Below are 15,895 nucleotides of genomic sequence, written 5' to 3'. Positions count from 1 at the left end.
GATTTGTCTCAGAAAAGCGAAAATTGTTTTATCAAATCAGGAAGGGACAGAAGAGCACCTTACTGACAAATCATCAAAGATGAAGTAGTAGCTCAGCTGGACAAGGCAAGAGAAACTAACTGGATGTAATTTCATCGAAGGAACTATCCTGTATTGCCTGTAATTGTTCAGGGAAACCTATATCAGGATGGTTGTATGGGGATATGAAGGGATTGCCATGTTATCTTCCATGCTGCTCATTTAGTAGTGACCATGGTAATTTGGTAAGTATTGACACACACTCAACAAATTTAATACTTCCGCAAAAGACTCAACATGCATTTTCAATCTTTAATCTGGGTCTCCAACCTTCGCATTGCAACACAGAAATAATATTAGCATATCTGTATTCATTCTTGCAGCAACAACAAAAAGGAGCGTTTAATATCCCCGTCAACAGTGTTGTAATTACAAACAGAGCACAAGCTCAGATTACGGAATGATGGAGAAGGAAATATGCTGTGTCCTTTCAAAGGAGCCATCCTGGCATTTGCCTTGAGCCACTTAGGGAAATTATGGGAAACCTAGCTCTTTATGGCCAGACAGGGATTTCAACTGTCATCCTCCCAAATATGAGTCTGGGGTGCACAACCTCAGCACTTTGATTAGGATTTATCCCACTTATCAAACAGTAAGCACAAAAAACAACTGAAACATACGTAGAGTAATCCGTTTGCTACTAATCGAGAAACTGCATCAAAACATTTATTATACATACATGTAATATGTTATGACCATTACATAGAAGAAGAACAACAACAAAACGAACTTGAGAGACAGCGTATGGTGGGTAACTTATCACTAATGTGATAACTGTTTTATAGAAGGCATGAGGGAATTTTCATGCTAGCACATTCTCTCGAAACCAGACGTGTATCTTGAGCTTCCTCAACAAATCAGTTGTCTGTATTCTCCTCGGGTGTCAAGCCGAGTGAAGTCTTCTATAACACAATATTCCAAAAACGTATCTCTAAGTCACCTTCATGAATGAGCTGCTCTGCTGCATCACGCACCTTCGCTACTCTTATCGCTCCCCACTCCTTCCCCCATTATGTGGTCGCAGGCTTTATCAGGTGGAATGCTAGGGAGAAGGGATATTTGATTGCTGGGTCAAGCTCTGGTCCCTCAGAGCATCTGCCACGCCTTTTGAGTATGGAAGTCTTTCTTGGCAGACATTGTGACTTCAGCTAGTGCAGTGTTGGATTCCATACTTTACTGGAGTGGAGCTGTTATTCTGATCAGGCTGTTTGTCACTTATTTCCATAGACTGCTTTAGAACCCAGTCCAAAAATGACAGAACTTGTCTCAGCATTTCTGTTCATCAAATTTCACCAAGTCCCCTGTAGCCAATGCAATGTTCTGCTGCATAAGTTAGGTTAGTCTCCTGTGCTCTTTGCACCTTTCTTCAATTGCACAGACTGCCTTGCTGCATTTGCAAGGAATACAGTAGACACACAGTTTCCAAGTCATTTTTCACCAAACCTAACAGTGTATGTGTTTTCATAGGTGATGTCTCTGAGACTTACAAAGCTGGATACCCATCGTGACAGAAAAGGACATCTCCTCAGCTCTCTTACCTTCTTAATGAGGTGCAGTGAGCATAGTATAATACCGACATTTGCAAGGACCACCCAACATATAAATACTGAGGCCACCCAAAAGATTACAAGACTTTGTTGGCTGCATATGCTGGCATGACACACGTAATAGGTTGTACTTTCTCCATTTGAAGACTGCTGGTCTTTGTCACTGTGGTTTGGACGCTGATGGCAGATTACACTTGGTGAATACATATGCTGTCATTGTCTATTATCTGTGCTTAATTTTCTCCTGTAGGGTTTCAGAGTTCCCTTCACTGTTGTGTGTCATACTGCAGATAGATTTTGCGTTATTATAATATACCAAAACTACTTTACCTTGAGTTGTGTGTTTCAGCCGTCTAACGTACACTATTTAAGAGTATTTCATGTCTCCGCATTTGTTATCCACAGTTTGCATAGAAGGGCCTCAGTTCCTCTATAGTTACTTGAATGTATGGCTGATCTAGGTTCCTTGTAGATGCCAGTGCATATTCTTGCTTTTTAGAGTGGTACAGGGCTATAAGGATTGCCACTGCTTAGTGTTGACCATTGTCATGTTGCATATAGTTCTCAGTAGTATGAACATAGTTGTCTACCTAGAGTTTGCTGTGTCACTCAAGAGGTGGTCACGTGCATTTAGTAATGACCACATATAAGTCTTTGTCTTAATGACGTAACAGTTTAGCTTATATGACAGTGTGTGTTTTTTGGTGTTACAATTACAGATAGTGCTTCTTTGCACTATTTAGCTTTTTGTCTATGGCTGCCACTCCTACTGTATTTTATAGGTGTCTGAATAGAGGTGATTACTGCATTTTTGCTTGTGGCAGCTGGACGTTTATGGAGTCACAGGTGTGTGTGTGTGTGTGTGTGTGTGTGTGTGTGTGTGTGTGTGTGTGTGTGTGTGTGTCAGTCACATACAGTCTCCTGGTTTTTTTCATTGAACTAAGACATGGTCCATGGTGCTGGTCTATTATTTTTGGATGTTTCTGGGTTGGCAGTAGTACTGTTTGCCTATCACCGAGTTTCACATACTGAGTAGTTTATCACACCAGGAGGCCGTATTTTACCTTCCACTTGTACAGGGTGTGGTGTGGTAACTTCTTTATTTGAAAATAAAAAAATAATAAATCATAAAGTATTACAGATATCAATTTAATTCTTTTTTATTTACAAAGAGTAACATCTAAAGTTTTGTTCCATTAAGTTCTGAAAATATCTCTAAGATGGCATCCATTCTGCTCAATGAATTTGCAGAGTCAAAAACAGAAGTTTTGGCCCACTTTTCCTAACATGTCTCTGTCGATGTTGGCAGTATCAACATGAATATTGTTCCATAGCTCAGCCAGGGTCTGTGGACAATTGGTATACACCAATGATTTGAGATAGCCCCATAAGAAAAAGTCACATGGCACTAAATCTAGCAAGTGTGCTGGCCACTGGAGATTGCCCCTCCAAGATACGAGATGATCGGGGAAGTGTTCGTGCAACATGGTTATCGATGTTCGTGCCGTGTGAGCTGTAGTACCATCTTGTTGGAACCAGACATGACCCACATCCATTTCTTAAAGTTCTAGAATAAAAAACTGTTCAGTCATCTGAACATAACACTCAGAAGTGACTGTCTCTACCTTATCATTCTCTTCGAAAAACCATGGACCAATTAATCCAATTTTAGACAGTGCACACCAAACAGTTACACGTCCTGTATGCAGGGGCTGCTCATGAAGTTCTTGTTGGTCTGTCCCACTCTAATACTGCATATTTTGTTTATTCATACAGCCAGACAAATGAAAATGTGCCTCGTTGCTGGATAACACTAAGGTGTCATGAGGCAGCTCATCGATCAAGGCTTCACACTTATTTTTTCGTGAAACAAAATCACGCCGAAGTGTGTGCACCACTGACAGTTTATATGGACAAAATTTCAACTCTTCATGAATAATTCGTCTCACTGTGCATTCAGAGACTGTGAAGGAAGCTGCATGTTTGTGTGCAGATCGCTTGCAGGAATTCAAAATCGACATCCTTACCCTCTGCATGTTTTCTGGGGTTCTGGTGGTTCTTCAAGATCCTGATTTCTTTTTCTGCACACTTCCAGTATCCTTAAAGGTAGCTACACACACAACAATTTATTTCACATCAGGACCATGACCTGCAGGCACAATGTTGAACTGTTTCCTGAATGCATGTCGAATCACAGCTGTGTGTGCTCCGCATTTCAAATAAGGAAGTTCCCGCATTGCACCAAGCACTTTCGTGCTGTTGCTTTGTTTGTTGATGTGTACACCACACACTGCTTTGCAGGTATTCAAATATTTCACTGTTCTGCATCTTTAAACAAGTACATATGTTTTCTCATGTCTTGTTGTCCCCGATATGGATGTATATTTAGTTTTTATATAGCTTTCGAATTTTTTTATGTTTTTAGGATTTTCTGTGGTGCTTGTATTGGAAAGGCTGTTTGGTCATTACATATCCAGTCGAAATGGTCCACTTCTTATTTTTAAGGTATGTAAGCATGTTGATCTCTCTTATTACTTCACCATTTTTACTACTTTGTGCTTGCTTTTGCAATGTTAAGTTGTGACTTTGTTGTGGTGGATGTTATGCTATATAATGAATGACTTCAGGTGCCACTTTTATTTTCATTTTAAATGTATGGTTTTGGGTCTGGTTCATTAGTGACTGGATATGTGGTTCCAGTGGAGAGTTTTCCAGGATGAAGTGCCTGTTTGTGCACAATTTGATTTTACACTGGTGCTCCCCTATCACAGTGTAGTTTAGGTGTGGGGAGTTTTAATATACGAATTATGCATTTTTTCTAATATTACTTTCATGTTGATTGCAACTGGGTATGCGATGGATGTCACCACCTTTACATAGGTTAGCAAGGACATGAGGGAATGTGCTTCGTTTTTGTCAAGTTTGTGTAAGTTATTGTCGGAGTTCCCCTTCTTAAGGACTCTTCGGAGTTCATTTTCTTTCTTTTATACATTAATACATAGGTGTCTCCTGGTTTCGTGCTGTTGGATTTTCATATGGACGTTTTGAAGTTCATGGTCCTGTATGTGTGTGTTCAAACAAACGGGCCTATTGGTTTTACTGATTTACTCCTACTAATAGGTTATTGTTACATATAAACAGAGTATTTGCACAAAAGATGTTCTTCGGTAACTGCTCATCAATACGTATCACACAGGTTACTTTTAAGCCCGTAAGTACATAGTGACAGTGGAGGTCCCTAAAGTTAGCAACATTGTTATATGTCCATTACATTTCCTGGAATTAGCAGAAACACTGGTGACTTATTTCGTTGTTACTCTGGAGATGTTGCATATTTATGGCCTTTTACTTACAGGAGTTACGCATTCGCTTAATGATATACTATAACTGGGATGCTATATAATAATATCAATGGAGCACTTTTTGTAGTTTCTTCCAACTTCAATTCCACTTGTATACTAAGTTTTAGACCGTGATTTACATTGTTTATGTATTGGAGTTGATTAGAGAATATGTGATGTGATGTTATTTCAGTGGGTTTCAATTATCCAATGAACATTTGTTCATTAGGTTTCTTTTACATTTGTTTACTCTGCCTGTTTGATTTTATGTTATTAGGTTTCTTATTTTATGATTGGTATATCCCATATTCTTGTGTGTTCTGGTTAGGTAAATATGTGACTTCAGTTGCTTTGCTGGTTTAATTCATTGAATGTGTGGGCTCCCCTTGGATACGTTACGTCACTGGAGAAAGTAAGAGAGAGTTTGTGTGTGTGTGTGTGTGTGTGTGTGTGTGTGTGTGTGTGTGTGTGTGTGTGTGCGCGCGCATGCCGGAAACATAAATTAAGTGTTAAACTTTGTTCTGTATGGGTATCAATAGTATATTTTTACTATGTAAGTTTATGATGTAATATATCCCCATTTCGCCCACAAACTGTGATTTTTGTTGTTGGAATTCTCATTACACTTTACTAACATGTTATAAATGTTTCCATATTCAAGAGCGTCTCAACTGGTAGCATATTTTGAATAAATGACATATAAATTACAATAAAGCTCTTCATTTCAATTTTTATTATTCACATACAAGATTACTCTCCACTGAGTGGGTTGACAGGGTCTACTGGACTCACGCAGACCGCTCTCGACAGAGTGCTACACCGAAAGAAGTCTCCAAGCTCAAATGTCTAGCAGCAAGAGAACAACAACTATGAGCACTGCAAATAAGAACTGTAATGAATCTCACAGGAAAAAAAGATAAACACAGAGAAATCAGGAACTCTATTTCACAACAGCACCAACTGTTATACCTATTGCAGATATCATCATGGGTAAGAACTACCACCCTCCCCAGTGATGAAGCAGAGAAGATACATTGGGAAAATACTGCATGCTCATGAGACCCCTTGCACTGAAAACAAACTTCACAAAAGTGAAAAAAGCTGCGATTTGAGAACTACGGAATGATCCTGAAATTTTGATTCAGTCTGCAGACAAAGGAAATGCTATTGTACTACTTTCGCTATCAGAGCAAAATCGTGAAATGGTCAACTTACTCAACTTTACAGCATACAGGAAACTAAGTAGATCTGACCAACAAAGTGAGAAGGAACATGATCGAACTTCTATGCTGGCAACTGGGGAAAAAAAAAAAAGAGATCAACAAGCTTAGACCACGAGCTGCTGCACAGCCAAGGCTCTCTGGCTTACCAAAAATTCACTAACAATACATTTTTCTATGGTCTACTGTAAGCAATACAGGTGCAAGTATGTACCAGGTGGCCAAACATCAAATGGGACTATTAAGTAAGCCCTTACATCAATGAGTGGCAGCACCACATCAGGAACTCCAGACATTTCATTCAACAGCTGTAATAACTATGTCTTCATGTTGAGGACCTCATGGTGAGGTTTGATGCCATCTCCCTCTATACCAGAGGGACTCTTCTGATTCCACCAAGCTTATGAAGTAGATATTCAACCTGAGAATGAAGTTGTCCTCACATCTCCCTTCTGCTCTTAGGCAGTAATTATTATAAACCAATAGGTGGCGCCACCATGGGATGCTCTCTATCACTGGTTGTGGCAAACTTATTCATGGAGGATTTCAGAGAGTAGGCTTTGCAAACAGCTGCACCGATTTCTCCATGCTTTTGCAGGTATGTTGATGAAACATTTGTGGTGTGGCCACATGGGAGTTACATTGGGAAAATGCCGCGTGCTCACGACAGCCCTTCCACTGAAAACAAACCTCTCAAAATTGAAAAAAGCTGCGATTTGAGAACTACGGAATGATCCTGAAATTTTGATTCAGTCTGCAGACAAAGGAATTTCTCCCATATCTGAATTTTCCACATCCCAGCATCAAATTCACTATGCAGGTGCAAAAGACTGGCACATTCCCCTTTTGAGAATGTCTTAGCCAAGTGCGGAGCCTACGGCACTATGGGAGACAGTGAATACAGTAAATCCATCAATGAAAATTTGTTTTTCCACACTTCCAACTGCCACAATCCTTCAAAGCATGAACATGTGCTATGTACACTAGTTCACAGAAGCTGTGCACTAGTAGACGAAGGAAGCCTACCATTGTAGTCATTTTGAGACTGTTCTAAAGGGGCTAGTGAAATACACTTGACTTCCACACCCTACAGTGGCAGCAGAAGCAGCGAGGGATCGGAGTCCACACCCAGCATTTGGTGGGCATTCACCACTCAACCCGGTGAGGTGTGCAACCAGGTAGTGGGGGGAAGGAGTGGGGAGTGATAGGAGTATAAAAGAAGCACAATGTTGCAAAGACACTGATCATGTACGGGTAACAGCGACAACATTTCATGGCATGGGACCAATGAGGCCTTAGTAGGTCACTGGAGAGAATTGGCATTACAGCTGCATACATAAGTCACCCAATTCCCATAAATTCCGAGCAGCGCAGCAATGAGCTTCAATGCCACATTCAATCACATCCCAGATGTGTTCAATCAGGTTCAGATAAGGCAAGTTGGGGATGACCAGCAACCAACTGAAACTTGCCACTGTGTTTCTTGAACCATTCCATCACGCTCCTGGCCTTGTGACATGGTGCATTATCTTGCTGAAAAACATCACTGCCATTGGGAAACATGATCATCATGAAGAGGTGTACGTGGCCTGCAACCTGTGTACGATACTTCTTGGTCGTCGTGTGAATTTTCTCCCCATCATAATGGAGCCACTGACAGCTTATCTCCGTGCCGCAGTAGAGGTGTCAAGGAGCTGTTACCTTGGGAGACGACAGATTCACACCCTCCAATTGGCATGATGAAGAAAGTATCGGAATTCATCAGACCACGCAATGCTCTGCTACTTCGCCAACGTCCAGTGCCGGTGGTCACATGTGCATTTCAGTCGTAGCTGCCAATGTCGTGATGTTAACACTGGCATATACACAGGTCATCGGCTGTAGAGGCCGAACGTTAGGAGTGTTCGGTGCACTGTGTGTTTAGATACCCTTGTAACCGGCCCAGCATTAATGCTGGATGTTAGTTCTGCTACAGTTTGCCGCCTGTCCCATTTTACCATTCAGGCAAGCCTGTGATGTCTAACATCTACAGTGATGGAAGACCGCCCAACCCCATGATATCTGGATGTCGTTTCACCATATGTTGAAGACACTGACCACAGCACTCCTCCAGCTCTTGACAAGGCATGCAGTTTTCAAAATGCTGCTAACAAGCCTACATGCCATCACCATCTGCTCTTGGTCAAACTTATATAGAATGCACATCTTCCCCAGCATACTTACTGGTACAATGTGCATCATGCGTGTGTGACTAGCAGTCATTCATTGTCAGGTGATGCTGCTATCGTCTCAATAGGTTTAGTTTGATAGTAGGTTGGTGGTCATTATATTCTGGCTGATCAGTGTATTATGTTACTTAAACACCTGAACCTGGCTGGACATCTCAGAGCAGTCCAAACAAATCTCTGAATTATTTTGTAAAGATCCTGTGATCAAACAGGATGCTTATTCAGGAACACTTTATAAAAGGAGAAAACCATTTTCAGATACTTAAAACAAGGTGTGATGTTTCCTTTGCTCTACAACATGGGTGACAATAGACAGGTAGGGATGACCTGGAATGTAAGTTACAAGCTGGACTGACTACAAAGAGAAGCCTCTCAAACAAAGTTTCAGCCACTGCGTGAACTGGTAAGAACCCACATTGATGAAAATCCCCTAGCAATCCATTTCTAAGTATTTGTCTTTGATATTCTCATGCATGTTGGGGAGGTACACTCCACTACGAGCGATACAGCACTGTGTGTGCCTCAGGCACGACCATGGGTATTCGGGTAAATACAGTGAAAGATGTGTGTCTACCCCTCATTCCCAGCCCATAACATACCTGGTCTTTAAATTACTCAACCTCTTCACATCTTATTCTTATGACGAACAACACTCCAACAGGCAACTGAACAAGACCCTGAGAAGCAACTGCTACACTGTGTGAATGAAACCGATTCATTTCTTTACCAGGTGGTTAAGATCAATTTTGACCTAGCACCAAATGCTCAACCTTTTTGTATCATGTAGTTTCCACCAACTGCAAGCCTTCCCAACATGAAGACTCAAGAGTTTGATGACTGCTGCTGATATAAACCCAAAAGATTACTGAAAATGCTAGACCTTATGACAGTCCTCACCTTCAATCTTCCTAAATAAAAAAAGAATTAAAATGAATAAATAAATGAATATTAACTTTGGCCTCAGTTGTTGCTGGCCTGTAAAAATTATTTTAGTCTTCAGGCGATTTTTTTAGAAGTCTGTATTAACTGCATCAGAAATCATTACCATGACGGAAGATCAATCATAAACATTGAAGTCAATCCTACAAGAGACAGATCGACATTCACACTCACTTCGGAATCACAAAAAAAAAAAATGGTTATAAACTATTTCTTCCATTTCCAAACCATGAATAGACCTACTAATTTCCTGCACAGGATGACCATAAAGGCATTTCCTTGTTGAATAATATATTTCCTATGGCTGTAATATTTTTCTTTGAAGAGTAACGATAGGCTTTAACCAAATAATCCTTGCAATTTTCATAAATATGTGAGTATCTTTGTGAAAGAGATTTTTCAGATCACTAAACCAGGAGAAAAGAAAAGTCATAATATTTGTCTTAATAGAGAAGTGGAGTGCTGAGGCATGAGAAAGGGGGCAATACAGCACAACGGTACATCTTTGCATTCAATTAGTTGGGGAAAAAAAAAAGTGGTCTTATCTAGCCTACCCACATTCACAAAGAACTGGTGGTTCGACGCACATATTTAGGGAGGCTCAGCTGTTCTGGCCCTCTTCAAGGTCTCTTTCTCAACAATCAAAGAACACTCCCCTATTTGTACAAGTGATGCTGTACACTCTTTGTCCAAGTATCAATCGGAAAAGATCACACACTATCTACCAATCAAACAATCACATTTTTATCAGTGCAACACATTAAGATGGGCTGTGATCTTAGTGCCAACACATTCAAGTAGACGGTCACACAGTAGAAAGTAACATAATTATGTTAAGAACTACAGCTTAGTGAACACACACACACACACACACACACACACACACACACACACGACCAAACATAATGACCATGGCACCCAGTGGCAATGCTGTAAGGGAAGTTTATTACAGGAGCAGAGATGAAAGAACAATCATTGTAGCAAAAATAAAGACCACAAATGGGGAAAGCCAATGGCAAAAGCAGCTTTGACAAAGGGCAGAGTATTATGGCACAGTCCTGGGAATGAAAATCTCAGAAACTGCGATTATATCTGGCACTTGCATGCCAGTTTGATGACCACCTATGGAAAGGGGAAGTCACAAGTATATAACTCAATTTACTGTCCTGGTCTCTAAAAATAACAATTGTCATTGCCTAATTACATCTTCAGTATAGTTCTCAGAGGCTACAGTACACTAAAAATTAATTTGGTACGCAGCAGGAGAGTTTAGCTACTAATGAAGTTTAGTTTAAAGAGTTGGTGGCCAAATCCTACTCCAATGGAAAGTTTCTTAGCACAAGCAAATAATGTATATCTTACTGATAGTATTGAAGAAATAAAATCAGGCTTCGCTTCACCACATCTTCAATGCAGTAATGTAATTATTTGTCTCCATGTTACATGAGAAGTTTGTTATTACATCAAATATATGTTAAAGATTTCTTTTTTATTTATTCCGCATCCATTTCACTTAGGGTATTGTCCTACCATCCTTGAGTAGCTCCTTGATCTACGGAACAAAATGTGTACGTAATCCAAGGTCATGCCTTGCAAAATATGAAACGAATATGCAAGTGTACACTGTTGTCTTCTGGTACATGTATTTCTGGCACAAGACAGCTTTAAACATTGTATTACACAATTCAAGTGACCTCATTATCTCCACAGTACACACATACAAACACTCTAACTCAACATATAAAAAGTGAAATAAACATACCAGCACCAAATGCTTGGCCCCCTTCCTTGTCCTCCACAGGTGTTCCTGGTTCAGAGGCAGCCACATCACTGTCTGCTCCTCCTGTAGCACTGTAACAGAAATACAAAAGTTAAAAAACACAACAGCGCGTGTGCGCCCACACACACACACACACACACACACACACACACACACACACGAGGGAGGGAGGGAGGAAAATATTTTAATGCTGAATGTAAGTCTCATTGATTAATATGGCACACTTAAGATGATTGTATGCACAACCGAATGTAGACAAGTACTTCAGGTTTCCCAACTTCAGAAAAATTGTGTTAATTATAAGGTCAAGATTATTTATTTTTGCAATGCCCTGAGAAATAAAAAAAAAATCCTCTGGATGAAAGGAAAATTTTGTAGTATTTATGTCATCACAGTTCCGTTAAGACATATACATTGTCCTATTGCCAATACAAACTATTGCAGAATTCACCATAATCAGAATAGGATCACTCTACCAAACTTCAGCAAGGGGTAGATGGATTCATCAATGCATATGATGATTAATCACTAGACTGAAAATTATTTTAGTATGGGAACCTACAACTTCATGATGTGACTACAGACATGCCAGTTGTTTGCAACATCTCAGTAAAATTAGTTTAAAATGTAGAAAGCAATGGATTAAGTAAACTAAGAGCTACAGAAATGATAGTATTTCCTAGCAGATTACAGGACCTCTAACTAAAACTTAGTCTTCTGTTGACAAGTTGGTTACAGATGGATCTATTCCACCGTGACTTACAATCTGCCCATGAAGCTTGATATGTGAAGTTTAGGAAGTAGTACGTGTCCTAGCAAAAGTTCTGCATTCACGACACACAATATTTGTCGTATGTTATATTGCAAGACTCAGAATTTACAATTAATTTATGGAGAAATTACTCTCATTACAATACTACAATTTAAATAGTGTGTTTCACTCTTAACAGGCAGCAGCGTAACAATAGAACTATATGTAATGACTGGAGCAAACTAAGTATAACAATACTGCATTAGATCTTTAATACAGAGATTACTTGATATTTGAAGTAATTACATGTAGTTATTAATTCAATGTGCAATAAATGGCCATTGCATCCAGTCCTTACCCATTTGAAGAACACTATTTTCTAGCTTACCTCCAGAAATAACTAGATTAAAATTGTGTTAGACAGTCCACTGCACTGACAGGTTTTTTGTCCTTACTGGAGCCAACGTGGTCTAATTTTGGAAAAGTTTCACATTACCATTACATATTTTGCTGAAATTTTGTGACAGCACTGACACATCAGCAGAGTTTTACTTTTGCCAATATAATACTTCCAGGGATATAGTCATTTGTTTAATTACACAGTTCAGCTACCGAAAGTACATCCTCCATTCTCCCCCACATACACATACATTTTCGGCTATGTTGAGACACAATGTCTCCAGAAATATTTTCTTGAAAGAAACAAAACTTGACCGTCTCACACAACTTTTTACACTCTCAAGTAAAATCATCAAAAAAATTTCTGAGTAGTTTTTATATGGATAATTTTAACCACAGTCAGCCGATAAAAGACACACTTGAAAAAATAAATAAATAAAAATGTAAAATTTGCTTTTTATATCTCTGGAAGTAGCTGCAGGATAAACCTGAAACTTTGCACATAATAATTTACCAATACAAAGTTTTTTTTAATATAAAATTTCATTCTCTTACTGCATGTCAGCAATTTAAGACAAAGTTGATGACATTTTTAAAATGCCAAAATTGGCGATTTTTAGCCAACTTTTACAAAATAAAATTTTCTGAAACTGTTTTTATTAGGAAGATCATGTTCTAAACCACCAAAGAAACTAATATTTTTCGCAATGTGAGCACATAAGCCCCCCCCCCCCCCCCCCCCCCAAAAAAAAAACAACAACACCAAGGTAGATTTGCATTAAAATAGGCCCATATTCCGCAGTACTCAAATTAAATTTGAAATCTTTTTATTATGTTCTACAATTGCTTAGAACTCTATATAGGGAAGGCAACATCGGAAGTCCTGATTGTTAGGAAGTGAGATCGAGTCAGAACAACTATACAAACTTCCCAACGATGGGTGTAATTTTGTCACGACTTATCAGGACATATTTCAGCCTGTTTTCCGCTATGATAGCTACAGAATCAAACTAACTGTGCATTGCCAATGTACTGGACATCATGTTAGTAAAACTGTTGCCTAACAGCTGAATAAAATTGCTTTCTAGCTGTACACCATCATCACATTGCCCAAGTTTTACAGAAGTTCTTATGAGTCTGCCAGACCTTTTTTTTTTTTTTTTTTTTTTTTTTGCAAAGGACTCACATTATAGACCATTGTGAGTTCTTTTATTGTGCAATGCTATCGACATGCTAGTTTAATTCCAGTTTAAATTATAGCATATTTTGTGTTTGCATAGTCTACACTTTATGGGAACTGATGAAAAATGTTGCTGTGGTCCATGGTGGCTTAACTACTGCTGGTGACTTTTAAAGTGAGAAAACCAGCATTCCCATCACCATAGGGGCCACATCCAATAGTCAGTCATCAGCCGTTACCGGTCAGTTTTTTTACCACAGGTTTCAAAGCCTGATAAGGGTTTCTTTACACAGGATCCCAAAGCCAGATGATCTCTTTCTTTAAGTGTCAGAGGACAAAGTTCAAAGAGGTCTCTTTTAGGATCCTAAGCTTGGGTTTCTTCCAAGCTACTTTAACTTTTTACAGGTTTCATTAATTTGCTGTAGGATGTCATGAGGAATAACTGCAATAACGTGCTATTACGGAACACTGGGCTTGTGACCTTTGATGGCCAATAAAATGAATTTGCTGGGCCATGTCAGTGCATGAACCTTATTACAGCATCCTCTTCCTCTTCCTCTTTGAGGAAGTCTCATGGATATTTCCAATCAACCACACTTTTTCATAAATGCTTGCAGAATATTACCCTGATTGGAAGTCTGATGTTAATGTGTATCCTCCACTATTGTCACTAATTATAGCCTGAAAAGATTATTCATCATTTGAACCTGCTAACCTGAATTGTCGATAATCACTCTTCTCTTAAGACTTTATTCCGATCACTTTCTTCTTTGCTGATGAAAACAAATTTAATGCTGTTAATGCTCTCAGTGCAGAAGAGAAATGTATCAGACCTCCAGCCAGGAAAATACGCTGCATGCATTTATGGAAGTGAGCGGAGAGCTTGAAATATCTGAGACTGCTGCTGAGCTTTATGCACCCACATGGCCCAGGAAATTCATTTTATTGGTCATCAAGAGGTATCAAGTGCTGGGTTCCAAAACAGTATATTATTTCAGTGACCCAGCACCCTCACTGACATCATCTGGTTGACAGTATAGCTTTCCTGATGACGTTCCACAGAAAAATTAATGAAACTTGTAAAATTTCATGTAGCTTGAAAGTAACAACATGTTTAGGATCCTAGAACAGTTTTCTGGATTTGTCCTCTGACACTTCTAGAAATATATCAGGCTTGGGATTCTGTGTGCAGACAGGCTTGGGAACTTGTGGTAAAGAAACCCCATCAGTGGCTGCCAATGCACAGCTACTGGGCGTATCCCCTATGGTGCTTGGAATGCTAATTTTCTCACTTTAAAAGAAACCAGCAGTGATTAAGCCACCTTGGACCACAGCAACACAATTTTTCATCAGCTCACATAAACTGAAAACTATGAAGACAAAATTTGCTATACTTTTAACTGGAATTAAACTAGTATGTAAAAAAAAAAAAGGTAGGCTGCTATGAACATCCCAGAACTTACACAATGTGATAACAGTGTACAACTTTAAGCAATTTATACACAGAATGTGTGTGTGTGTGTGTGTGTGTGTGTGTGTGTGTGTGTGTGAGAGAGAGAGAGAGAGAGAGAGAGAGAGAGAGAGAGAGAGAGAGAGAGAGAGAGAGAGATGTCCTGATGAGTCATGAAAAAAAGACACCCATTTCTTGATGTTTATACAGTGGAACAACTATCTCACTTCCTAGTCATCAGGATTTGATATTACCTTCCCCAGACAGTACTAAGTAATTGTAGAATGTAACACAACGCGTCAGATTTAATCCGAGCACCATCAGAATATAGGCATATTTCACATGCACCCCCACCTTCTCAATGTCTTTTTTTTTTTGGGGGGGGGGGGGGGGGCTCTTATGTACACACTGCAAAACCAAATTAGTGGTTTAGGTGGTTTAGAGCACGGACTTTCCAATGAAACTGGTTCAAAAGAGTCTGTAGAAGACTATTTAGTGAAAGTGGGCTACAAATAAACATTTTTGGCATTTTTAAAATATCATGAACTTTGCATTCAATCTGTAGACTACTCGAAAGCAGTAGTAGAACGAAATTTTATATTCTAAAACCCTGGGTAACTTACTATGTGCAAAGTTTCATGATTATCCTGCAGTTACTTCCAGAGATATAAAAAGCTAAATTTCATGTCTTTTTCAAATATCTGTTTTTTTTTTTCATCCTACTTTGGTTAAAATTATCGATATAAAGTTGCTCAAGAATCTTTTTTTAATGGCTTTTGCTTCAGGGTGAAAAAGTTGTACAAGATGGCCTAGTTTTGTTTCTTTCAAGATAATACTGCTGGAGATGGTATGTATCCAAGTTGTCGAAAACTCAGAAGTGGGCTTTCGATAGTTGCGCTACGGGGTCAAGAAAGTGATGATCTCTGGATACATTACATTGGTGAAAACAAAATTTTACCAATGTTCACTGGGAACATGTGTG

The 15,895-nt window shown here is 39.2% G+C and overlaps 1 protein-coding gene across 10 annotated transcripts in view; it reads right to left on the bottom strand.

The window, feature by feature from the left end:
- LOC126297640 (synapse-associated protein of 47 kDa-like) overlaps positions 1–15,895 on the bottom strand; it is a 325,546-nt gene that overhangs the window by 142,274 nt on the left and 167,377 nt on the right. For all 10 annotated transcript variants that reach the window (XM_049988670.1, XM_049988666.1, XM_049988665.1 and 7 more), the window contains exon 3: positions 11,116–11,204. In XM_049988670.1, the coding sequence (XP_049844627.1) occupies positions 11,116–11,204 (89 nt within the window). The remainder of the gene's footprint in view (positions 1–11,115; positions 11,205–15,895) is intronic.

The sequence above is a fragment of the Schistocerca gregaria genome, chromosome X (genome assembly GCF_023897955.1).
Source record: "Schistocerca gregaria isolate iqSchGreg1 chromosome X, iqSchGreg1.2, whole genome shotgun sequence".
NCBI classification, from domain to species: Eukaryota; Metazoa; Arthropoda; class Insecta; order Orthoptera; family Acrididae; genus Schistocerca; species Schistocerca gregaria.
The sequence above is the reverse complement of the archived record's forward strand: the minus strand, read 5'-3'. Positions and strand labels throughout refer to the sequence as shown.